Source organism: Terrapene carolina, unplaced genomic scaffold (genome assembly GCF_002925995.2).
Source record: "Terrapene carolina triunguis isolate 2854851 unplaced genomic scaffold, T_m_triunguis-2.0 Scaffold234, whole genome shotgun sequence".
Taxonomy (NCBI): Eukaryota; Metazoa; Chordata; order Testudines; family Emydidae; genus Terrapene; species Terrapene triunguis.
In genome coordinates this window covers 17738613-17764716 of record NW_020664585.1, presented here as the reverse complement: position 1 = coordinate 17764716, position 26104 = coordinate 17738613, and the positions used below count along the sequence as shown (strand labels likewise).

Here is a 26104-nt window from a genome sequence, read left to right as displayed (position 1 = left end):
CCCCCTGTGCCCCAAGAGGACTGTGTGCGCAGATCTCTGCTCGTACACACAGGTGCACGGGGGTCGCCAGGAGCATTGAGAGGGAGTAGGGTGACCAGACAGCAAGTGTGAAAAATCGGGACGGGGGTGGGGGGTAATAGGAGCCTATATAAGAAAAAGACCCAAAAATCGGGACTGTTCCTATAAAATCGGGACATCTGGTCACCCTAAGAGGGAGCCCCCCCAAAGGGTCCGGGGGGTCTCTCTCTCAGCCCCTATGTCCCCCCTTCCCATGAGTGTGCAGCTCTCACTCGCAGTGTGTGTCTGGGGGAGGGGAGTTTATTTTCCCATCCAGGCCTCCGGGGAGGGGGCACCCTCGCTCCTGTGCCCAGGGTACAGCCCCCCTAGGAGGGGAAGGGGTGTTTACTCTCCCCTTGCCCAGAGCTGCAGGCTCTCCAAGGGAGATGGGTGGGGTGGGGAGCCTCTAGCTTCCCCTTTCCCCTGGGCGGGGTCTCGTCTCCTCTCCTGCCCCCCGAGGTGGGCGATGGGCGGGGGAGGGGAGCAGCCTAGGCGTAGGAGACAGGGGCCCCTCGCTTCCCCCTCCCTCCGTTCCAGGAAGCGCAGGGCTTTAGCCGCCCTGCCCGCAGCCGCCATGCATTGTGGGGCAGCAGTAGCAGATCCAAGATGGCGGCCAGCAGGAGGCTGATGAAGGTAACATCCAGCGCCGCGCCGGGGAAGGACCGAGCGGGGGGTGGCTTGGGGGGCGGGGAGCGCTTCCGCCCCGGGCCCCTGCCGTGCTGGGGGGCAGCGACCCGCCGACTCGGGGCGCGCGGGGAGCTCTCCCCTCCCCCCCGCGGCAGCCCGCGGGACGAGGAGACCGGAACGGGAACAGCCGGCATCTAGGCCGCGCCTCGGAGGGGCCTCGCTCCACCCGCTCTGCCCGGGGCCGGGCTCCAGGGGGTCCCGGAGCCCCTGCGGCTGCCTGGCCCCGTGTGGGGAGCCAGCGAAGGGCGCTGGGGTGCCCCCGGCCGGGCCATGCTCCTCCCCGAGGGGGCTCCTGCCGTGACTAAGCAAAGAGGAAGCTGGTGCGGGAGGAAATGCCGCCTGGGCTCCTGCCGGGGGCTGGGGCTTTCTCCCCCCGGGCCGGGATGGGGACGATTAGCCCGAACTGGCCGCAGTGCTGCCCGAGCGCCCCGCCGCCCCTGGCCGGCAGGAGCCCCGACCCGCCGGGACCATGAGGCTAGGATGGGGTGGGACGGACTGAGGGTTCTCCCCTCCCAGGCTTATTTTAAGTTTATTTTTGTCAGGCGTTTTTGTGCTTTTAACGTTAATCGGCCCCGCATGTGAGGGAGACATGGCTGGTTTATCAAGTTGAAATATGGACCTGGGTTCAGAAGTTACTTCACTGAGTTCGTTTTAAACACAAATCCTTTTCTGTTTCTAAACCTTTATTCCTTCTGACCTATGTATAATTATGTAAAGAGTGGCCGTAGCCTGTGGTGGTTGATTTTTTACTTAAGAATGGTTTTATTTAATAGTTTTATTCTATTCTGTTGTTCAGTGTTGTATCTTCATTATTTGTTCTCTTGCAATAGCTCTCACCATGTGTAAGATGCTTTTCTGACGCCTAGGAAAACAGTCACTGCCCCTAGAAGTTTACAGTCTTATGTAGTGGATGACATCATGATCATCAATTCAGATTGTATACTACTCAGGGCAGGGATCTGCCACACTTTCTGTATAGCACCTAGTGGGACTGCAACAACTGTAATTATCTGTGTACCTGGTACTGTACAAAGATACTATGATCTTTGCACCTAGGTGTTCATAACCTAAGTCAGATAGATGATATAATTTAACCACATGATACATAGACGCAAGGACCAAACTGAATGTTGTGAAATATTCTTCATTTTTTACATACCTTTTACTTGATGGGAGAGAAGTTTGGTGCCACTTCCATTAGTTTTGTTCTTTTAATTCTTGATCCTGAAACTGGCTTCGGGCAGGTGGAGCCCTGCCCAGAGCCTCACTGAGATCAATGGGGTTCCACCCGGACATTGGCTCAACAAGGATAGACCCCTGATGCTGGATTGGGGTCTGAAACTTGAGTTACACAGATTCATAGTTTATACATTCAAAAGTTCCTGAGGATTACAATGATAAAGAGAATTGTGATAGTTTAATATTGATTTCATTTAAGATTAGCTTTGCTATTTTAAATTTGTTCTGAGTGTAGATTGTAATTTAAACAGTAGAACACCTTTGATGCAGAGTCATGCACACAAGATAATATCCATAACCTCAGTGAGGAACATAAACTGCTCCTAGAGAGCTTGATGAGACTGAACTAACTTGTTTTTTTGATATATTCTATTTTTAATCATATATCTCATGCTACCACCTATGAAGCTATTGTTGCAAATATGTCAGAATAAGAACCCCCTCTATTTTACATGGTGAACAAGAGTAGTTATTTTATGTTTTAATAAGCTTAGCTTTTCTGTTTTGTTTGAAATTGAATTTCATATTCAGAGCCATATTTACCCTTTTTAAAAAATTTTGTAAAGTAAAAAAATGTACATAAATACTCCTAGTACATTTCTAAACAGGAGCAAAAAATATAATCTTAAAAATCTGGAGGGCTGCAGAGGCAGGCAATAGTTAATCTTGCTAAGTAGCTACCAAAGCTAGTTATCATTCTACTACATTTTATGGTGTTAATGGTATTGCTGCAGTATGTTTACGGAGACAGTATATAGATGTTAATTTTCTGAAGTATTTGATTCTTCTGTCTGCACTTAGACATATCTCTTCTAGAAGAAATTTGTGGCCAGACATTGATTGATTGGGGAGCGTGGTGTTGGGAATAGAGAATCTATTACTAGATTTTACTTTCATTTTTGTTTCGTGTTCATGAATCGTGGTAATCAGAAACTTTTCGCCATGAGTTCAGCAGTTGCATTATGCTCTTAACGGTTCAGAAATTACCTTCTTATACACCACGATTAGTAGATATTATTACTCACCCCCATCCCCCCCTCCCCAGTTTCAGGATTTTGGACTATAGTACAATTCCACAGTACCACAAACTGCACCCGTAAGTGTTCCATTGCCAAACAGATTGTCATGTTTTGTTTTTTTTTAATAGTGATGATAATTGGATGTTTTCTCAGTTATTTAAATTATACTTTTTAAACAAAGCTTAGGGTCATAAAATGTAATGAATGCTCGAAACCTCAAAGGAAACCCAATTTTAGCTTTGTATTTTCACACTTGTTAATAATAATAATAATAATAATTTTAAAATCTCTTAATTTTCTTACAGATCTTTGAACTAAATATAGTTTGTTTTATAACTGAAAATAAATTTGGAACCTCCTGCAGATTGTTCAAAATATAACATTCACGTGAACAGGGATGTAAGTGAATGGAAATTGTTTTATTTTAAAAGTACTGGAGTTGTTTGGAACCATTGAGATCATGGTTTTTATTTGTATTACACCCACAACAAGAGGCTGCACTTGAGATCAGAGGCCTGTTGTAGGTGATAGTGCTTTCTATGAAGAGCTTACAGTATAAATAGACAAGACAAAGTGTGGGAGATTGGAGTATCATCCCCACTTTACAGGTGAAAACTGATCTCTCTCTTTAAATTGAGCGAGCCAGTATTTATTTAGTCTTGGCAGAATTCAGTTTTTTTGTTATAATTTCAATAGATAATACTGATGTTTGTTTTGAGCATTTTTTAGATTTTTATCAATTTAATTTTTTACATTTGTGTGAAATTATGGGTCTTAAGCACTGGGGAATCAGAAGATTTTTAATGACAGTAGACACTGAGATTCAAAAAATTCAAGCTTTATAACTTAAAATACAAATTGTCAATATGTCAAAATATACAAAGTAAATATCCTTAAATCAACAAATCATAGCTGTTTTTATTAGTCCATTCGTTAGTCCATTTGTAACAAGTCTAATTCAAAAGTCTAAATCCCTGGATTTTGACTCTCTTCTCAAGCAGCATTTTTCTTTCTTTGCCTGGCTATACATTTTAGTTATTATTGATTGAAATATGTTTTGTTTGTGACAGTGAAATTGATATTTACCAATAAAAATCAAATCTTTCTAAAATTATATTTAATAACTTACAAATCTTAATATGACATACTAAAGTTTACACAAATGCAATTGTATGGTTACAATAATAAACATTCAAAACAGGGAGGGGGGTGTTGTGGTGGTGTCTAGGGGCCTGAGCCCCATTGTGCTAGGCCCTGTACAAACAGAAAATAGATAGGGGCCTTTTGTCACAAACTCTCATTCATCTGAATAGTCTAATTGAAGTCATTGGGGGCTACTTGCATGAGCATTTTACAGGATCAGGCCCCAAGTTTATCATAACAAATGCAGTTAGTGGATTAAGCCCCGAGTACATCAAAGACCCAATTTTAATCTATGAGCCACCGTGACAGCTGTGCTCCTCTAGGACAGTGCAGATCTCAAAGCATGTGAGAGCTGGCGACAAAGCGTTCTTGTCGAGGGGATCCAGCTATGGAACAGTCTTTCAGAAGAGATGTGGTAAATCTGGAGTCTGTCTTAGGAAACCCTGTAGGGCCTTCCCTTTTGAGAGAGTTTTTACACCATAGCTGATGCTCACAATTCAAACACCCCTTTTCTTTCCAAACTGTTACTAACCCCTACCCACCAACACCACAAAAACCCTACCCCAAGCAGAGTTTTGATCCCAGAAAGGGAGGAGTGCCAGAGTCTCCATGGTGTCCATAATAAGGATTTTGTTGTTGCTACTGTTTTTATGCGGAAGTCACTTGGATACCACAGTGATGGGCAACAGTATAAAACCCTAAGATAGATGGATGGAGAGATGCCATTAGCTGGGGTTACAATTAAAGATGGGAGGGAGGCTTATATGGCAAAGGTGGTGATGTTACTTGTCTTTGCAGGTATATATCATGTTAATATAAAATACCATGTATGGAACTTGTACTTTTATTAAATTGGGTTGGGACTACTGTTTATAGAGAGATATACTTAAAAATATAATTAGTAGTCCAGAAGACTCTCTTGGACAGTATCTGACCCTCCTTCCTCAGATAAAGCTCCTGTTGAAGTCCCAACTATAATATGGCCAAGTAAAGGTTTCTATTAGGTCTATAATGTTTCCATTTCCTGTTTTTTTTTTTAATGTTTAAAAAAGTATAATTAATATTCTGTTAATGTAAGCTTTTGTTTTTGTGTGTGTTAAGGAAGTGAGGAAGGGCAGAAGGAAGATTATTTTAATCTTTTCTTTGTGTACTCCCACAGTTGCATAGTCAAACATTTATGAAGCAATGAACTCCACAGTGAAATAAATATCAGAACCACACCCATGTAATTAATGTTGATGCACGTATTTACATTATGCCTTAGTGTTGTAAACAGTATAACAACGCCAAATTTATTGAGAATTTTGTATTTTTAATCAGATTTTTTTCAGTTTATAGCGTTGATACTTTGTATGTGTAGGTTTTTAATTGTTCTGGCCTTTACTCCTCAGTAACAACTAGTCAGAAGAAACAAACTTTGTCTGTTTTCGTGTTGGTGTTTTTTAAAAAAAAAAGCTTACACATTTTACAGCAGGAGTGAGAACAATGTGATTTTGTAACTCAAAAATGGGTGACGATATTTTACTCAAAATTCACTTTTGAGCAGAGATCAAACATAGAAACTTTCTGCCAGAAAGAAGAATTATTCAGAAAATAAAGAATACGTGAAAACACAAAATTGTAATGTTTCAATGGAGCCTTAACTATAGCTTTTATGAAAATTAAATATTCTCATGGTTTTTTATTTAAATTTGAAGGGTTTTAAAAAACAACAACACTACCTTGCAGTACCAGAGAACCAGAAATTGAAATAGATCAACTTCTTACCACTGGCTAAGGGACATATTCATCATAAAAACACTTGTTTAGAAATTGTTTACCTACTCTTGTTCATAAATAACAGATTACAGAATATCGTTTCTCTATTCAGTTTATTTACTTTGTGCCTGATGCAAAGCTTATTGGAGTCAATGAGAGTCTGCCCATTGATTTCAAATCCTTTGTGTATAGTCAGTTTCCCTGTTTTCCCTGTGTAGACAATCATTGAGGGAGGCACCAGTCTTGGGATGGTTCATATGCGCAAGAGTTTTCAGGATTGGGATGGAAGTCATTTTTCCTTGTTTGTGTGGCTTTTTCAGAATGGAGCCCGAACATTTAAAAAAAAATTTTTTAAACCTGTTTATAAAATCACAAACTGGCAGAGGGGCTCAGGTGCAAGTGCAGTATTTGAAATTACTTTTAACTTTTTTTTAATTGACTAGATTTCAAGTTGGTGGCATTTCTTTTACTTTTTGCTTGCTTTTGAATTTTTAATTTTAAGCTGAATTTGAAATTTATGCTTTCAAACAGCATAAATGGTGAAAAGTACTTTTTTCATTTTCAGTAATGTAACATGCATAAGGAAAAATACTAAATGCTTTTTGTGATACCGTCCCTTCAGTGCTGTACCTGAAGATTAAATATTACATATCAAACAGCATGTTCTCCATTTTATATACTATACTATGTTTTTTATCTGAACACGTTGAAATACTTTACAAACTTGAAGTCCGAACACATCCCTATAAAATGAGTAGATATCTCCATGTTATAAAAGGGAAATCTGATTCAGCAAGGTCACACGCAGGGTCAGTGGCAGAACTGGAAATAGAATTAGGAGTGTGCACTCCCACTTCTATGTTCTAGCTATTAGTGCACTCTCTCATAGTCACTAATTTATATTATTTAAAACAACAACATTAAAGGGGATGGGAGAGAATGGGAATTCAGCTATTCACTACATTTCTAACCTTAAGATTTCTTTTAGAAAAAAATGCATGTTTGGCCTCATTCTCTCACTTCCAAAAGTCCTTTTTGTCCTTTCAGAGTCAGTGATCTTAAGGTGAAATTAGTCATTTTTCTGACTCTGAACATGGTACTACCTTTTACCAGCCTGTTGCCTGTGGACATTCAGCAGAATCATATTTTCTTTCTTCTTTGACAAAAGTATGTTTTTATTCATTATCTATGTTGCCTTTGCTGTACTAGTATTTCATTATGAATTGTGTCTCACCACCAAAAGTAACTAAATTTCTGTTACAAAATCTTTATTCCTGGCAGTGCACCAGCCAGAAAGAATACAATTTGATTTGCAGCTTCCTGGTTGAATTTGCAGGGGGGTCAATAAGCAAAAAGCCTCTTCTAAACTGAATAAGTTTAATATGGAAGTTACCGATTTGCAATAAATATGGAACCTCATGGTGCTACTTTCAGACAGTCATTTTTGAGTATAAAGTGAAACTTTAAGCAACCACACAAGGGATTGACAAAAAACGTTTGTCTAATGGATTTGGTCTTCTAGTAAAGGCAGAGTAGGATTGAACTCAAAGACTTGATTCTTCACCATCTTGGACCTTGTGTAGTCCATGCCTGTTTAAAATATATGTATTATATTCTAGTCTGAGTTGGCAACTTTTAATCCCTATTTTGTACTTCCTTTGCATAAGTAGAAGTTGCTACAGTAGGTGAAAGGTCGTGGAGAATCAGGCTCAGATATTTGGTGATACTTGATGGGGCGGGGGGTCTCTTGAACGGGTTTCACTATTATATGTCATTTCAAATGGAAGCGCTGCAGAGCCAGTAGGGTTACTGGGGGGAAAATTTTAATTCTCTCAACTTTGAGTGAAGGATTTTAAGGAAACCAGAGAGAGGCTTGCTGGTTCATTTGAAACTTTCTTTGGTTACATACAAAGCTTAATAAAATTGTGGTGATCACAGTTAACTTCTGCACTGTATTTATTGCATTTCTTAAATCAACCACATTACAGACATGTCAAGTTTTTAAAACAAAAGTGAGAGTTTACCTCTTTAAATTAACATCATTTTTTTTTTTCATTCTAAAGCTCACCACACTTAAATGTGTTAATTATTTTGACGGAGACAAAGAGACTGATCACGTTGATAGTTAACTTTTCTTTATATAACTACTTCATCCTTCATCTGTTTTTATATGTATTAGATTGTAAGCTCTCTGGTCAGGAACCATATCTTCCTGTGTTTTTTGTATAACACCTAGCACAATGTGATTTTGATCCTATATGGGGGCCATTTGAGAGAAACTAATGTAAATTATACATATTATATAAACATCTATTAAGAGTTAGATAATATCTAAAATAACCAATTTTTCTATCCATCTGTGTTTTGTGGGAGAAGGCATCAGTCATGCATAAGTTCTGCTTTAAATGTGTGCTGGTGATCTATCTGTATCTGTAACTTGCCCTTTTCATGATAGCCCATAAGTTATTTTTGGTTTAGAATGGGCTTCATTGTTTAAAATTGTGGGTTATGAAAAAGGGTAGTTCAGTGTGACTCTACAACAGTGCTACATGCAAAAAAATGAACCAGCTGAAAACGCAACTGAATTAGTTACTTACCTTCCTGAGCCTCTCAGAAAAACACCACAATCTTCTGCGCTTTTGAACTGAGACCTTTTGTACTTTCAGTGTCCAAAACCAAATACCTAGCATAGTACTAGATTCTTAGTTAAAATGGACATGTGATGCCTTGCTGCTGCTGCTAATAAAGGTTATCTTCCACTGAACAGCGTGGTTTAGGTTTAGCATATCCCTATGAATGGAAATCCATGAGACTCTTGATGTGTGACTTCATGCTCTAAAGCATAATCTTATCACAAAAACCCTATTTCTGTAATATTGAACAAGTTGGGGTACACTTAATGGCAATGGAGCTAGGGAACCAGACTAACTAGTCATTTCTAGTGTCCCGAAGACCAGTCTGAACCTTATGTTCTGGACATGCTCCTTAGCTGTGCTTATATCTATTTTGACATACTTAAAGGTTCATTTTCTAGTGTATGTTGTATGTGAGTTTGGACTTTGGTCTTCCTGTTGAACTTCATTCAGTCATGATGCCATAGTAACGCTCTAGTTCTGAAAGAATAAGAGTAGTTTTTTTGTTTCACTGGGAGTGCCCTTTGTAAACTACTGATGTATTTATTAAAAAAGGAAATAAACATAGTGTTTGTTTTCCTTGACCTAAACTCTCTCAAAATATTGTGTACACTTGTATGTAATTGGCTTATTTTTCACTGAAAACTAATTAATAACGTTTTGGCTTGCAAGGCCTGTCATTCTCTCAGAAATAATTTCTGAAGGAAGGGAAAATATAGTTTCTTAGCTCATGCAGTTAGTTAACTATATCGCAATTCCTGAATGTAGTAAGTATCCAAATGGCTGTAATATTGCTGTTAACTTTATATTTTGTTTTCAACCTTAACTTAGAGCTTTGCCTACATGATGGAGGTGCACTGGATTGGTTTTTAAACCAATCTAATTAGACTGGTACAAACCTCTGTGTGGAAACTTATTTTGGTTTAAAATGGGCATATTTCAGATTAGCTTAAATCTTAAACCAAAAGAAGTGTCCACACAGTGGTTCGTACCAGTTTAATTAGATTGGTTTAAAATAATACACTGATTTATTTAAAGGTACCTTTCTCATGTAAACAAGTCCTAACACATCTGTTATTTGTTTTTGTAGCTGGCAAATTGATACAATATTCTCAATCCACAAATTCTTTGAGAATAAACTTTTTAAACAAATGAATATCTGATATACAAGTGAGTGTAACAAAAGTATAAATAAAATATATAGCTATGATGCAATATTATTAACCATGCTTCTGTTGTAGCTTCATGGCTTATCTCTTAATTCAACAAATAAAGATTTTGATTCCCTGGCTTAGATAACCTTGATTCTTTATAGGTGCAGGAATTCCATTTGTTTTATTAATTATGTGGCTTGTCACTTCTGAGACCACAAACTCATTTAATATAAAACAAAGGAACCCATTTTCATCTCTAAGTTTCTTGAAAAAAATAAATGAACATGCTGCTTATTACTGTTATTAATGTATACTTACACTCTGCTTGCTTTTCAGGAGCTTGAAGAAATCCGCAAATGTGGAATGAAAAACTTCCGTAATATCCAGGTTGATGAAGCTAATTTATTGACTTGGCAAGGGCTTATTGTTCCTGTGAGTATAGAACACTTATATTGTGCTTTAAAGCAATCCACAGACCATTTGTACCTGGTGATGATTTGTATTGAGGGGGGAAAAAATTCTCACAAATCCATAGTCTATTAGTACTGTAGGTGGCCATTACATAATTGTTGCACCCTGACAAATGAGTGATTGTTTGCTGTTATAAAACATTACTTTGGTTATTCTGGTTATGTTTGAAGAAGAAAAGATCCAGTGAATGGTTGCACTGAAAACATACCTGTTGTTTACTGGTTATAAAAATAACTAGGCTTAGCAGGATTCAGTTTTAATTTATAACTGTTGGTAAATGTTGATTTCAGATGATACAGTGAAATTGACAAAAAAGAAAATCAATTGGTAACAGTCACTGTGCCTCCAGCAATCAAGTGTCGCTGGTCTCTCCGGCCATTCGGGGAGTACTCCGGAGCCCTATTGTCAGGGGAGTGAGTGAGTGGGTCCAGCTGCAGAGGGCTCTCTGCGCCTCACCTGATCCCACAATGGGGACAGAGCCGAGCCCCCTGGCTGGGACTGCAAGGGAAAGGAGGACAAGCCTCTGGCTGTGGGGGAGACCAACCCACTGCTGAATGGCTCCTGCAACAGTTCAGGGAGCCCTCTGCAGCCTCACTAGCACGGACCTGCTTTCTCACACACCAGCTGAGAGTGCCAGGAGACTGCAACTTTCCCTGCATCTTGCACCTGTAGGGATCGGGTATCACCAGTGCTGTGGCCATGTAGGGAGCCCACTGCAACTTCGCTGTCTCAGCCCCACTCCCTTACTTGTGTGACAGCAGAGTTTCAGAGGGCTCTCTAGACAGCTGCAGCACCAGTGACACCCAATCCTTGCAGGCATTGGGTGCGGGGGAGGCTGCAATTATCCTGGCCCATCGGCACAGAGATCCCTGGCCAGGATTGCAAAGGAGGACCTCAAGCCCCTGGTTGTGCAAGAGACCACCCTGTCATTGAAGAGTTCCTGCCTGGGGATGGCCCACACGTTCCTGGCTGGAGGGTGAGTGAGTGGGGCTGGTGACACCTAATCACTGCAGGCACAAGATGCGGGGAAAGCTGTGATACTGGCCCGGCAGACTAGAGACCCCTGGCCAGGACCTCCTGGCGAGGAGGAGTCAGTATTGTCCCCAGCCGTGGAGGAGGCCACCCCACTGCTGAATGGCTCCATTGCCGGGCAAGAGCCATTTAGCAGTGGGGTGGCCTCCCCCACAGCCAGGGACTCGTCTTTGTCATCGTCCTCCTCCTTGCAGTCCTGGATGGGGGTCTCTGCTGTGCCCCGCCAGGACCCCAGCTTTCCCCGCACCTTGTGCCTGCAGGGATCCAGTGTCACCGGCCCTGCGGCCTTGGAGGGAGCACTCTGCAGCTCCATTGTCAGAGCCCCACTTGTTGATTCACCAGCCCAGAGCATGGGAGCCATCCCCAAGCAGGAACAGTTCAGCAGTGGGGCCTGCCTCCCTGGGGCTAATCCTTACCCTGGCCAGGACTGAAGGAGATCTCCACTGGGCCAGGATGACTGCAGCCTCCCATGTACCTGGTGTCTTGGGCCCCTCAGCTGCACAGGAACCCCCCTGCAACCCTGCTGTTAGCGCTGCCCTAACCCCAGCCCTACCCTCCACAACAGTAAAAATCAAAATAGTTTAAAATAGGAAAAAACCCTTTTTAAAAAAAAAATAAATTTATTTTTATTTTCAACAATAAAAAAATAGAAAAAATTGAGTTCTGCCAGCACTAAATGTAACCTAGGTTTATATGTGATGCATAATGAAATCACAAACTTCCTTCCTTCATGACCGTGGGCAAGTTACTTATCTCCTATCCTCTGAGACAATTGGGGTGTAGGTATTACCTTATCTCACATAGGTGTGAGGATAAATCCATAGATACTTGGGAGAGGCTCCAATGCTGTTGTGATGGGTGTCATATTAGTACCTAGATAGATGCTTGAAAACTTTAGGCCTGATCCTGCAACTGGCTCCATGTGAACAGGATTGGGGCCTTAGTGATATTGTGATGTTGTTGCCCTGCTTTTTTAGTGTACAGACACTTTTAATCTTAAAATGTTAAATTTAAAAAAAAAAAACTATCAGGTTAGTTTGTAAACAAAGTATGAAGTGTCATAGTCCCCAAATGGCATTGTTTTATAGTCCCAGGGTTCTATCATAGTATTGAGACCAGAATTTTCTCTGGGGAAAAAAAATCATGTTTATAACAAATGTTATCTTACAATTAAAAAAACAACACCCTGTCATGGAATTCCTATTTAACATTAAGTTTTAACATCTTTTAAGCTAGATGAGGCTTTGAATGCGGAGGTATGAAGATTCTGTGTACAAATTTAGCAACTAGAATTTTTCATAATTTAGTCTGAGATGGGGAAGTTAGAGTTTAGTGTATATATAAGGGGTAATGTTTTAAAAAGCACTTGAAGTCCCATTGATTTTTCTATGAGACTTAGGGTTCTAAGTTACTTAGGCACTTTTGAAAATTTTATCCAAGAATTGTACTTGCTCTGAAAGGCATTATGCATTTTAAATGAGATTTTTAAAAAGCTTTGTAGACTATAAAACCAACACTGTTGTAAGGTGACTTGAGCATTTAAGTTGCTTAACAATCACTTCTTGTCAACTTAGTTGGAGGAGGGAGAGAGAGAGAGAGATGTAGGCACGCTACTATTTTCCAGGTATCTGTTTATGTGGAGGTAGCTCATAATTCGTGGGTCACGCAGTAACATGTAAAGAATCTTGTGTTTTGAAACAGTTAGACTAAGCAAATACAAAAGCTCTAATGCTTTGTGTATATTGGCACTTAGATCATGTTAGTGAATCTATTTTTACTATTTTAAAATGGTTCCTGCTAATTTGGTGTAAACATAGTTTTCCTGGCCATTATGACATGGTGATAAGAGTATTAAAACAGTTATGGTTGTATCATAGTAGCCAGACCAGGGCCGGCTCCAGGCACCAGCTTGGCAAGCAGGTGCTTGGGACGGCCACTCCGGAGAGGGGCAGCAGGTCCAGCCATTCGGCGGCAATTCGGGACGGTCCCTCACTCCCGCTCGGAGCGAAGGACCTTCCGCCGAATTGCCACCGCAGATCGCACGCGGAGCTTCTTTTTTTTTTTTTTTGGCTGCTTGGGGCGGCCAAAACCCTGGAGCCGGCCCTGAGCCAGGCAAACCATATTTACCTCTTTTTAGCAGGAATAATTTTGAAATTGTTTTAAAACGGCTCTGCTAGTATGCTTTTTATGTCAGTGAAGGTGGGCCTAAACTAACAGGTCTTAAACTGGTGCAGGCAGTACAAAAATAACTGGAGTCCAAGGTGTGCGAAAGAATTTGGCCTGGATTTTCAGGATTGGGTATTTTAAGTTAGGCTCTAAGCGCTGGGTTTTAAAAAATCTCAGCACCTCTTGGAAAACAGGCCACTTATTTATGCACGTAGGTAAGGATTAGGTACCTAACTTTAGGCATCTACTTTTAAAAGCCTTGCCTGTGATTTTGTATCTTTGAAAGAGAAGTGTTAATAGGCAACTTTTGGGCTTGTCTACCTGGTGGGGTAATGCATTATATGGGGGTATGATTTCTAAAGTGCATTAAGGTGCTGTGCATTAATTGGTCTGTGTAGAACCTGCTGGTGTGCTTTAACAGCATGCTTTTGTATTATGTGAAAGCTCACTAGGGAACCTTTAGTGCGCACCAGCAGGATCCACAGGGATAAATTGATATGTTAGAGCGCTTTAGAAATCACACCTCTGTAGACTGCATTACCCCACCGTTTAGATAAACCCTAAAAGTAAATTACTACTATACTAGTCAAAATCAGGGCTTTGGAGCGGAGCGTGGAGCAGCAGGTTTTTGCCTGGTTTTTGCCTGGAGCTGGAGCGGAGCCGGAGAGGGATTTGTTGGAAAGGGGAAGGGAGGAATCCAGTGTATTGGATTGTCTGGTTGAAGTCGTATGGATTTTCACCTTCTTTATTTTGGGCATTTTCCACTACCGAGTTCCGTGCTCCCTTTCCTGGATGAACAGCTGCATCTAGTCTGTGGGAAGGAGAGTTGGGCTACTTGGACATCAATGCTACCTTTTGGTTCGATGCAGTAGAAAGCTGGAGAGAAATATAATCTGCATGTGATCTTAAAAACTTTCAACATCAACTCTGCAGTGCTTCTGGCTTTGTTAGGTAAAGGCCACTCCTGAACATGGATCATGCGTGCTACATCAAGATTCTTGCTGATCCTTTGGATTTGAAACACTGTAGAATGACTGATGCAAATAATCCCTTTGAGTCTTTGGTGCCTCTTTTGTGAATAAAGTGAGCAGGATTTGAACTTTAGAGAGGAGATTTCTGTTAAGTAATATATTTTTAATAAAACACTGTTTATGGCTCTTGTACAGCATTTTACTGCTTTGGCATTCTTCCTAACCAGGATAAAGCTGAGAGTATGCGTTTCTTTTGAAAGAAAAACATTTTATGGTGATCTATTCCTTAAAAACCAAATAAAAAAAACAAAACAACCCACCTCAAAATGTTTGAGCTAAAAAAAAAAATATGTAGCTTTAAAAATGAGGTGTCTGTTTTAAATAAAGATTTCTGCTCATTAAGACTTGAATTTGGAATACTTTCCTCTGCAAAGGTTCATGACCTCACAAACCCCAAAAACAGCATTGCGGGGAGCTGCATCCCAAAGACAGCGTTAGATTTTTGTTACGTGCTTTTGCAGGAGCAACAGAACTTTGAACTTGTGTTTTGGCATGATTGAGGAAATTATTTTAAAATAACGTTTTGTCACTGAATCTACATGTATTAAGGATCTTAAGTTTTTGTACGTGTTTAAAAAGCACCTTGGGTCACCATTTAAAGGGAGGACCCAATCAATACAAATAATATTCCTATCCTTTGTTTGCTTAACTGGTCTAGAATTGTCTGAAATTCAGCTATCACACTGTGAATAAACTTTTTTTTTTTTAATCGGCAGACATAATCTGGGTACAGATGAAAGCTTTTTGCTGTTAAATTTGCTTTTCAAGTACCAGGTATATGTATTTTTTTAGAATCATTGTCGGCACTTTTTAAAAACAAATTATCAGTATTTCAACTAGCTTTGGCTAGTTATTGATTGTCCAGTTCTGTATTTTTAATCTCCCTTCTGGGCAGCCCCTCTCCACAGCTCTTGTAGAAATGATGCTTGATGTACAATTGAGAATTTATCTGGCATATGCAGTAAGCAGGCTTATTGAGTGATATTTTGTGTAATGCTCAGTTAAGGTTGTTGTGGAGGATACAGTTCTAGAAGTAGCCCAGCCTGCTATATTTGTCCCTAGAACATTGTTAAAGAAATAAGCAATCACATGGTTATGAAACAAGTCAAAAACAGCTTGTTATCTTGGGTTTTTCCTCTACAGATGCGTGTCAGATTTTTTTTTAATATTGCTTGTTTTACATGACATAACAGGACATTAATTTAAAAAAAAAAAAACTTTCAGGATAAGATGGTTTCTTGTTCTATACATTGAAATAAATTTATGCGTGTCGTTGAATTTCTATACTGTATTTGTTTCAATTTCAACATATGAAACAAAAAAGAACACCTGTCTGAGACTCCATCTGCCCTTGTAAAATACATTTATTGATGTATCATTAACGAAATCTTCTTTTTAAATACTGGTCACAATGGATGGCCTTTTGGGGAGTGAAAGGTATAGCACAAACATTCCAAGTGAGCATTACAGTCATTCATGTTAAAGTGTAAGTGATGAACAACCCTTTGCATGCAGTCTTTTAATTCCACTTCATGAGTCAGATCCTTACCCCTGCTCTGACCTCTTGATTCTGGGAATAAGGGTTATAGCTGTATAAAGTAGCTGTAAAAGCCCAGGATCTGTGAAAGATTTGCAAGCCCTGACTCAAGAGTGTGTCTGGGCCAGGGTGAAGCCTCAGTATGAAGTGTTGCAGAGATTCCAGGCAGCACTACAGCTCATAGGACACCCTGTGCACGCTGTTGTAAGTTAAACAAGCTTGCAAGGCTGACCAAATTTATTCCAGGGTCACTTGAGAAGACTGGATGGATGTAAAGTGGCTTAAAGCCACCTTCGCCACCCCACATCCTGGCTTGTGAGTTCTGTTCTGTCTTCAGGGACAACACAGAATCTCTCCCCATAGGTTTAATACCATTTTTCTTTCTGTGTAGAGTGTTGTTGTTTTTCCTAAAGATGCTAATACTGGAGAGCTCATTTTTAACTTCTAAAATGGCTTTGATTAAAGGGATTGGACTGACTGGCTGCTAGGTGGGGGAAGTTAACCTGTACACTGAGTCAAAACTCACTTCCAGCTATTCTGAATCTCCCTTTCCCCAGTATCCTGAGTAGTTTTATCATGCTGAAATCATTGTTTGCAGTATAAAATGTTATATTTTGATAAACTCTAAAAATATCAAGTTGATTTTTCTTCTGGGTTTCTCATAAAATAATTGAAAAACATTTTTGAAACTAGGTCTACAGTGTCTAGCAGCAGTTTCTGAGCATTGTCTTGTTCAGTTTCAACATGAAGAATCACTCTCCCTACTTTCATAGTCCTCTCACCGTACTCCTCCCAAGATGATCTGATGAAAGGAAGCTGAAACTGCAGACAAATTTAGTGTTCTCATCAGCAGATGCAGTGAATATCTATGTTTAGTAAAAAAAAAAAAAAAGAATGGTCAGCAGATTTTATGCAGTCCGCTAAAGCAAAAAGGTTCTCTCGGAACATAGAGGGAAACCTGACAAGTCAAATTGCTCTGTTGTTTGTACCACCATATTGGGAGAAATGAAATAACTAGGTTTAGAGACAGAAACCGAAAACTTGAGGAAGAAAATTGGTATCTAAGAAAGGGCCTGAAAACTTCATGAAATTGGGAATAACAAACAATTGTGAGATTGGAGGCCTCTTTATCAATGTCACAAAGTTCTGCTTTCACCAAGTAGAAATGTCAGTCACCCCTCAGTGCTGCCATAACATGTGTGGCTTTTTTTTCCCTTTCAAGATAAATACAGATACTGATAAAACACTATTACCCCTTTGCAAAAGAATATTATGGTTTTGATGTTTTCTGGCACATAAACCTAAATCTAGACATGTGAATGGACTTGAAGGCCTATACAGACAACAAGTGTATCTTAAACATGGACCATTCAAAAGACTGAGATCTATAGCACACAGTCCCTTCAAGTGTATCTGTTCTGATGTCTGAAATCCCTTAATGTTCTGTCTTCTCGTTGCAGGACAATCCTCCATATGATAAGGGAGCCTTCAGAATCGAAATCAACTTTCCAGCAGAGTATCCATTCAAACCTCCTAAGATTACATTTAAAACAAAGATCTATCACCCTAACATCGATGAAAAGGGGCAGGTTTGTCTGCCAGTAATTAGTGCTGAAAACTGGAAGCCAGCAACCAAAACTGACCAAGGTAAGACACTCTGTATGGTGAACTTAATCTCAAGTAACTGTGTTAGTTAAAGCCAATGGATGCTTGGTATTATCGTGTGGTAGCTGATATCCCAAGGTATCAGTTGTCTGTAGGTTTGTGCAATGGATTACTCCCTCTGGGAATGTAGTGAATCAGTGGTAGTTGATCTTCAGTTATATGTTAGGATAATGCAGTGACTTAGCATGTGTTGCTGTGGAGCTCTGTCATTGATGATCAGAGCATCAGGTTTGAAATACCTAGAAACCATAGAACTACAGATTCAAATCCTAACAGAGATGGCTCCTCTCTTAGTTCTTAAAACATGATAAATTGAGTACTATCAGACTTAGTGTGGAGGTCTCTTGGATAAGACCTTAAACATTTTAGGGTACGATTGGGTTTGAGGGACTTTTCTGTTTCCATTTGTTGTCAGGGTGAGAATTTGTCTCCGTTTGATGCTGGCTGGCAGAGCTAATTTGTTTATACATTGGTATTGAATGCTGTTGGGTGATTATTGTAAGTATAACTATTGTTAGGGAGCTCCTTTTTTGTATGGGGTTTTTAGTGTTATAAACCCAAATTAATAATAGAGAGATTCTGTCTTTCATCAGAGCTTTAGTGACCACAAAGAGCTTTTTTTTATGTAGGAGGCAGAGTCTGTGCAGGTTTCCTTGACCAAAAATTTCCCTTCTCCCAGCCCCCATCTGTCAGTTTCTCGCCGTGAACTATGTGTTGACCGAACCAAATACTATAGATACATGTGGATGTCCATGAAAACCCTTACATCTCTGAGCTCCCCTTTTCACTTCCATATCCTCATAACTTCCTAATACTATGCTTGATCTCAGCCCAGAGAAGGATTTAGGAAAATAATTGAGGTATTTTTGCCCACCAGTAACTTAAATAGTCAAATAAAAGCCACCAAATCTATTATGTGGTGAGTCCTCCAGGAGGAATAGCCCTTTAGCCAAACTTGGGGAAAAATTTAAGTTAGAACTGTGCATCTGCTAAAAACTTAAGGTGGTGCTACAGCAATCTGCTGTCTGGTACAGAAGAGTAAAAGGAGAACTATACAGTCTCTCTACCTGGCCTTACACCTGGACTTTGCTCAGCAGTTTCAACTGATACTAATAATTGAAAATACCAAAATCCTCTTTTAAAATAAACAAAGGGAAAAAATAAAACTGGCTTAAAAGCAGGAATGTGAAAAAACATTTCCGATCCCACCATTTTTGCTGCATTTTGCAAGTTTAAGCTGTGTTTAAAAGAATTCAGTTTCTCTTGCAGTGGCAAAGAGTCTTGTTACCCCAGCCTTGCATAAAACTGTCTGCAACCAAATATTGGCAGTCTGGCTGAGGTGCACATTCCTCTTATCATAGAATTGTAAGACTGGAAGGGACCTCGAGGTCATCTAGTCCAGTTCCCTGCACGCTTCCTCATCCCCGTTCTGTGCTGTGAGATATGACTTTCAAAGTCTGCATGAACCAAAGGGAAAAAAGCAACATCACTCAATGCAATATCAAGATAGCTTTAAACACAAATGTCAGGAAAGGGGGAACGTTAGGGGTCTCAACTCATCCCACCTTTCATATACTAAGTGCACCTCTTAAGGCTAGACTACATATTAAGGTTACAGCCGCTTAATATTAAAAAAGATACATGTGCAGTGTGATGGAATTACTGTTAAGACTCATCTTAATACTATTTTAGGGTCTGACTTGTGTGTGTTAAATATTGCTGTAATATTTTTTAATTTAATTATGTAATGTGTGTGAAAGAGGAGCTGTGGCATACTGTAGTGTTGATATATGGCTTGGTATGCAAGCATTAATATGGCAACAGCTCTCAGATGCAGCAGTCTCATAAGTCAATTGTGAAATCAGCCAATATCAACACTACATTTCTCATACTTTATTTAAACAACTCTAGTTTAAGGTAAGCACATGTAAGCCAACCCCTACCTTAGCAGAAGAGGAATAGGTTATCCTAGTGGGATCCAAGTTTTGGTCTCAAGCTATGTCGCTTGCTCTCAGGTTGGCGAGGGATGGAGAGTGATGTGAATGCAATGTGTTACACCCTCTGGCAGAAGCACTGGATGTAGTATTCTAGTAACCACTTTGGTGAACTCTGAAATGACGTGATGGATGCCGGAGTGATGAACAGAGTCCAAATCCTCATCTGCTGAGACGTTGTTGTGGAGTTGAGGGAATAGGGGAGCATGGGGAAATCTGAGTGCATTTAAAGTTGGGAGGTATGGAGAAGGAAGATGATGTGCCTGCAGGAGAACAGTAATTTGTAGCCTGATTTGAGGCTGTTCCAAACTCTCGAAAACATGTCCAAACACAGTTATCCTCTGGTTCATCCTTATAGCATTGATGAGACTGAACCGTGTTTTAACCATGCCCCTTGAATTTTGCTACAGCCTTTGCAACATGTTACAAGAGTCTGTAGCACATTTCAGGATGCTGTGTTGTAACCACAATAGGTTGTATTGTAAAGGTTGTTGTACAGTGTAGTTGGGACTATAGTGTCAACATATTTAACATGGGAGTGATGTGTCTTGTACATTGGGAACCTCTTTCAGTACTTTATAGCTAAAATATAACTTATCAAGACCACTTTTGTCAAACTCGGTTTATAATACATATTCATTACAGTCTTTCATGCACCATCATTAAGGTTATGATTTGGTCACGGAATCCATGACTTCCGCACACCTCCATGACTTCAGCGCGCAGCCGCTGAGAGCTGCAAGGTACCCCCACCTCCCGTGGTGGCTGGGAGCTGCGGGGGACCCAGAATGGCGGGGGTCCCCTGCAGCTCGCCAGCCAGCAGATGCGGGGATCCCCCGCAGGTGGTGGAGAATCCATGTCCACTCACCAGCTGCGGCGGGGGATCCCTGGGAGCTCCTCAGCTGCTGCTGCCGGTGCAGGAATCCCCCGGAGCTCCCCAGTCCCCATGGGTGCTGGGGACCCCTGAAGCTCCCCAGTCTGGGGGGAATCCCCCAGAGCTCCCTGGGCGGTGGGAAATTTCCTATAGCTCCCGGGCGGCAGGGGATCCCTAGCAGCTCCCCAGCTGCCACAGGCGATGGTCCCTCCCAGCCCCTGGGTGGGGGAGGGGCCGCAGCTCCAAGCCACAACAGGGCAGGGTGCTCAACCCTCCTCCCTCTCTGTTTTGTCATGGACATTTTTAGTAAAAGTCATGGACAGGTCACAGCTTCTGTGACTTTTTGTTAATTGTCCGTGACAGAATCGTAGCCGTAACCATCATACCATTCGTAGAAATAATTACAGGGCAGAAATCCTCATTTAACCAGTGTTATTTCTATAACAGACCTGTTTAAAATTGGGCTTTATCATATATTGTGTGGAAGAGTTGACTATAAATACAGGAATGTAGTGGTCAGTTTACTGTAAGTGTTCTCTCTCTAAGCTTATTCTGCCCTATTTGACAATGCAGCATAGCTCATTTCAACATTCAGCACTACTGATGTGCTTGTCCATGTACGAAACAATGAGGAAGTTATGGTCCCTACCCCAAGAAACTTGCAATTGACACTTTGTCCAACTTATTTCAGAGCAGGTGTTTAAAAAACAAATCTTAGTCTGCCTTTGTCCCTATATATTATATTCCATGGCATGTATCTGATATCCAGGAATGTGCTGCCTGAAACTGTGAGATCACCTGCCTCTTGATCATCACCCTCATGTGTAATGTGTCTTGGTCCCATTTACCAAAGCTCCTGCTCGCTTTTAACACTATATAAAAGTGAATTAAAGCTTTCAGATGTTTACTAATTTGTGTACTTTTGACTATGTAATCTCCTATAAAACTTTGCAAAACCAGTGATTGATTTAATCCTATTACACTTATTTCCCTTGGTTTCCTTTGTCAGTGTTTTTTTTCCTCCTCCCAGGAAGTCTGAGTAGTTTTTTGGTTGGTGGTTTTTTATTTATTTATTTATTTTTAACTTGCAGTTCAGGATAGTTGTTGCAAGAGTCTGATAATCCCATAGCAAAAAGTTGTCTGTCTGCAGAGTGCTTTTAGCTAGAGTCTTCTGACCTTCAGGGCATTTCAAAATTTTGCTACTATAAAACTACTTCCTGTCTATTAAATATAGAGCAGTTTTCATTTGCGGACCCCTAAAAAATTTCGAATGGAGGTGCAGACCTGGTTGGAAATCTTATACATAGTCTGTGGACTCCCAGTGGTCCACAGACCACAGGTTGGAAACCACTGCTGTAGAGAGAAGCAGCGTTAGTGTTCTACAGTACTAACTATAGTAGAGACTTCCCTCTTCCCCCTGTCATACAAGTACTATATTTATCAAGCAACTGTGGTGTTGAGGGAAGGAAGCTTCCTTTAAATGATTTTTATAACCAAACATTCCAGAGAGCTGTTTTCCATTCCATATGACAGCTGGTTACCAGTGTGGAAAATATTCAGTTAATAAAGTTTTGACATAGTTGCCTGAAAAGCATGGGAGCAATGTTGTATATTGTTCAAGACCCCTAAATCTGACTGGATTGGGGTATTATGAATGAACGTCAGACAGTGAACTCTTATTTTTTTTCCTCACACCTATTTTCTGTAGATCTAAGATATTTATCACAGATAACCTACCTTCCATTTGTGCATCCTCCTCTTAATGACTGCACAGTGTAGTACAGTATGAGAATTTGTGATTGCTGCAGCCTGTCCGTTTAGCTAATTAGTTCCTAATGGCCAAAGGAACATTTAAAAAAAAAGTATCAGAGGGGTAGCCGTGTTAATCTGGATCTGTAAAAAGCAACAGAGAGTCCTGTGGCACCTTTAAGACTAACAGATGTATTGGAGCATAAGCTTTCGTGGATGAATGCCCACTTCATCGGATGCATCTGACGAAGTGGGCATTCACCCACAAAAGCTCATGCTCCAATACATCTGTTAGTCTTAAAGGTGCCACAGGACTCTCTGTTGCTTTTCATAAAAAAAAAAAAAAAAGTAGCTTTAGATTTCACAGCAGTATGTCAAGTCCATCATTTGAGTGCCGTGTCTAGTTTAGTTTAATGTGGTTAGTTAAGACTGATATTTCTCATGAAGAGCATTGACTGTTTTAGAGCGTGGTCATGAATATTGGGGTGAGAATCACCCTGAAGTATTACCAGTTTGTTCATCCAGTATATCTTCACCAGCAGGTATATTTGGCAATTCATGTCGGAGTAATGGTAGAAATTGTTTCAGGAAGTGAGAGAATATCCAATTGATTGTATTCATTTTAGACCAGGTTGTTTGTAACAATGGTAGTTTCATCCATATGTAGGTAGATAAAATATATTTCATCAATCGCGCCCATTACTTAGCCAGAAAATCTGGAATGCAGTTTGAGCTGTATGGGATTTGTCTATTAGTTTTCTAGTGTCAACTTCCAGTTTTTCCTTCTTGAGATGAACTATGAATTCAGAATCACTACCAAACTAAAATTTTGAACGGTGTGCAGTTGCTTTGTACTTGTTTATATAATGTATTGGTCTGTCTTTGGAAAGCATACAGATTTATAGGGACATTCTTTAACACATTTAAACTCTTATTTTTAGTGCATCACTTACATTTTGGCTATTTAAAAATTAAATGTTCAAGTCACTGACAGTACTTGTACTTCTTTTGACAGTAATCCAGTCCCTCATAGCACTGGTGAATGACCCACAGCCCGAGCACCCCCTTCGGGCTGACCTAGCTGAAGAATACTCTAAGGACCGTAAAAAATTCTGTAAGAACGCTGAAGAGTTTACAAAGAAATATGGTGAAAAGCGACCAGTGGACTAAAATCTGACACGATTGATGTCAGCAACGTGTGTTAGAAGATCCGGAGCAGTGCATTTCAGACACACCACAAAGCAGGACTCTATGGAAAATTGACAAGTGCCACCTTTTGGTGTTTACTTGTGGCTGTTACTAACTTTCTACAGTTTTCTTAATCAAAAGTGGTCTAGGTAACCTGTAAAGAAAGGATTAAACATTTAAGATGTTCTAGTTCTGCTTTCTTTGTTTAAAAATCACTGCTTCAGTATACTTTAAAGGATGCTGTTTCTTTTTCTTGTCAGAATTTATCAAAAATATCTTAGACTTATATTCTGCCCTTTAAAAATTCAAAAGGTTGTGGCTGTTATTTCTTCTTTTCCCTTGCAGTTCCCACTATCTTGCGTTCATTTAATTTTTCATTTAATTTTCTTCCCCCAAACTGATGTCTTAGAAAATATATTCCTGTCCTGACAGAAAATGGTTGAATGTTTGGCAGTTCTGTTTACTTTTCTCTTTAAATGTTGCACTGTGCTTTGTGGAACTTAGGTTGCAAGTTCCCCTTAACTTCAGTTTGTAACATAATAAACAAAAACAAACCCCCACAAAAACAATCAGAAACAAGCCTAGGTCTTATGTAAATCTGGCTGATGTTACCACAATAATGTTTATTAAATGGGGAAACCCAAGTTTTTGTGTGCGTGATTGAATTAAAATATGACTTATGTGCTGGTTTCGGAAAACTGAAAACAAAATTCTGTAGCAAATGAATAGTGGAATGTGATTATGAAGTTCTTTCACTTTAATTCTTAATATCTATGCAGACTAGCTAGGAAAAAACTTGCACAGAACAGCATTGCAACCACTTTACAAGAGTTTCAGAAATTGGGGACCAATAGGTACCAAAGTAACAAACTGTGTTTGAATTAAAAATCGATACTTTTTGGAAATGTTAATTTTGAAATTAAAAGCTAAATCTGACACCACAGCTAGTCATTTGAGTACATCTTTCCATCAAAATGTATTATGAAACCATCTGTATTTTTTGGGATGGGCCCTCCCCTGCCCCTCCCCCCCCCAGTTATTGTATGATTTTTTTTGAAAATGGTATGAGAATAGCATTAAGCAATAAACTAATAAATAGAATACATTTCATTAGTACTGTTCATAAATATCTGTAAGAAATAATATACTACGCTTGAGTTAGATGATTCAATGAGTATTTAAAGTAACACTCCCTCCTACCTTATTTTTACTTGAATAAGTTATTTTCCCTTCAATCCAAGGCATGCCTGCTCAGATAAAAGAACTGTTCAGGACTCAATACCCTTTATAATCTAACTGTTTTTCATATTTTTTAGCTGCCTGTTTCCCCCACCCTAAATCTAAAGTGAGGTCATAGCCACACAAACCGCCTTCTCTTCCCAACCATTAGAATTTTGATATCTTATTGAACAAGCAGGGTTATTTCCAGAAATTAGGAGTGCATATCATTTTGATGTGCAGGAAGCTGTATTAGTAAAATTCTTCACACCCAGATGGTCATTTGTACTCCTACGATCAGCATTAGTACAGCATCTGTCTTTGCAATGTTTCAGGACTTGTGTGTGTAGGGAGCAGTAAGAGAGACCCTTTTGGTTTTAATGTCTTGTATGTTTCCTGTCTTTCTGCTCAGCCCTTTTTATCTAGATCCAGCTTTGATTTAGAATTTAGCATAAAGAATGACAGCCCAGTACCTCTGTTGAAAAGTAAAACATTTTATAAGTGAGGGAGCTTAAGAACTTTTATGTTTAAGTATTCTTAGACAGATTCTTTGGCAGGTAAATAAAGTTAAACCATGGTCACCTTATTTAAGGAAACTTGCATTTCCTAAGTGTTTTCAGGCTTGGTGAGAGCACTTGTCTATTACCAAATTTTCACATCTTTGTGTCTTCATTTGCAGAAAGTTGGTACTGATTTTGTTTCATTCACGCTCACTGATTCATAATAAAAAAAATGCCAAATTATCTGTCAAACTGAAGTGTGTGTAACTTCTGCATCAGATACCTAAATGACCCACTGTTTTTCTCTCCTCTTGATCACATCTGTTAGCATGGAAACTTGCCATTGCCCAAATTATCCTTTCATATTTATAAAAACTGTAGCACCTGTTTGTCACTCTTGTTTCTATAAAAAAGTGAATATACCTTCTGATTGTAAACCTCTCAGGTTAAATGCTGCATACATGTGAATTGGTGCCATTAGATACCACTTAAAGGGAACTGAAGAGGTTGGATAATTCCAGGAACTGCAGTTCAAATTCACATCAGCCTATAGCAAGGTCATGCCTATTATCTAATTTTATGTCTAGGGATCAGGTGGAAGAAAATATTAATCTCAATTCTCTTCTTGCTTTCTTTATAGTCCAGTACCCAAACCACAAGATGTGAAACACAAGTAGTAGCTTTTACTTGTAGGCGACTCTCTTTGCAAAAGATACAGACCAAATAAGTGTGTGTACTGTATGGTTGAAGTGGGAGTAGACATATGAAAAGTACTAAGCCAGTCCTGTGTTAACTCAGGAATTCAAGCTGTTCTCTCTGGTTCCCTAAGCCATGCTCAATTCTAAACATGCAGTTTAAGACCCCAAACTACAGCATACTGGTGAAACTATACACCCAGGAGTATTGGTATAGGCTTTCTGCAATTCCATTCTGCTACCTGTAATAAAAATGCTCTCAAAGGCTTTGTGGCATGGTTTATTTTTAGACAG

General features: G+C 39.9%; 1 protein-coding gene across 1 annotated transcript; it reads left to right on the top strand.

Annotated features, from left to right (window-relative positions):
- Nucleotides 1-628: 628 nt before the first annotated feature.
- On the top strand, nucleotides 629-26076 carry UBE2L3 (ubiquitin conjugating enzyme E2 L3). The gene is made up of 4 exons (XM_024219513.3): nucleotides 629-690; nucleotides 10027-10122; nucleotides 17388-17574; nucleotides 23225-26076. Exons 1-4 carry the CDS (start codon nucleotides 664-666, stop codon nucleotides 23377-23379), a joined length of 465 nt encoding a protein of 154 aa, XP_024075281.1. The 5' UTR covers nucleotides 629-663; the 3' UTR covers nucleotides 23380-26076.
- Nucleotides 26077-26104: the final 28 nt, after the last annotated feature.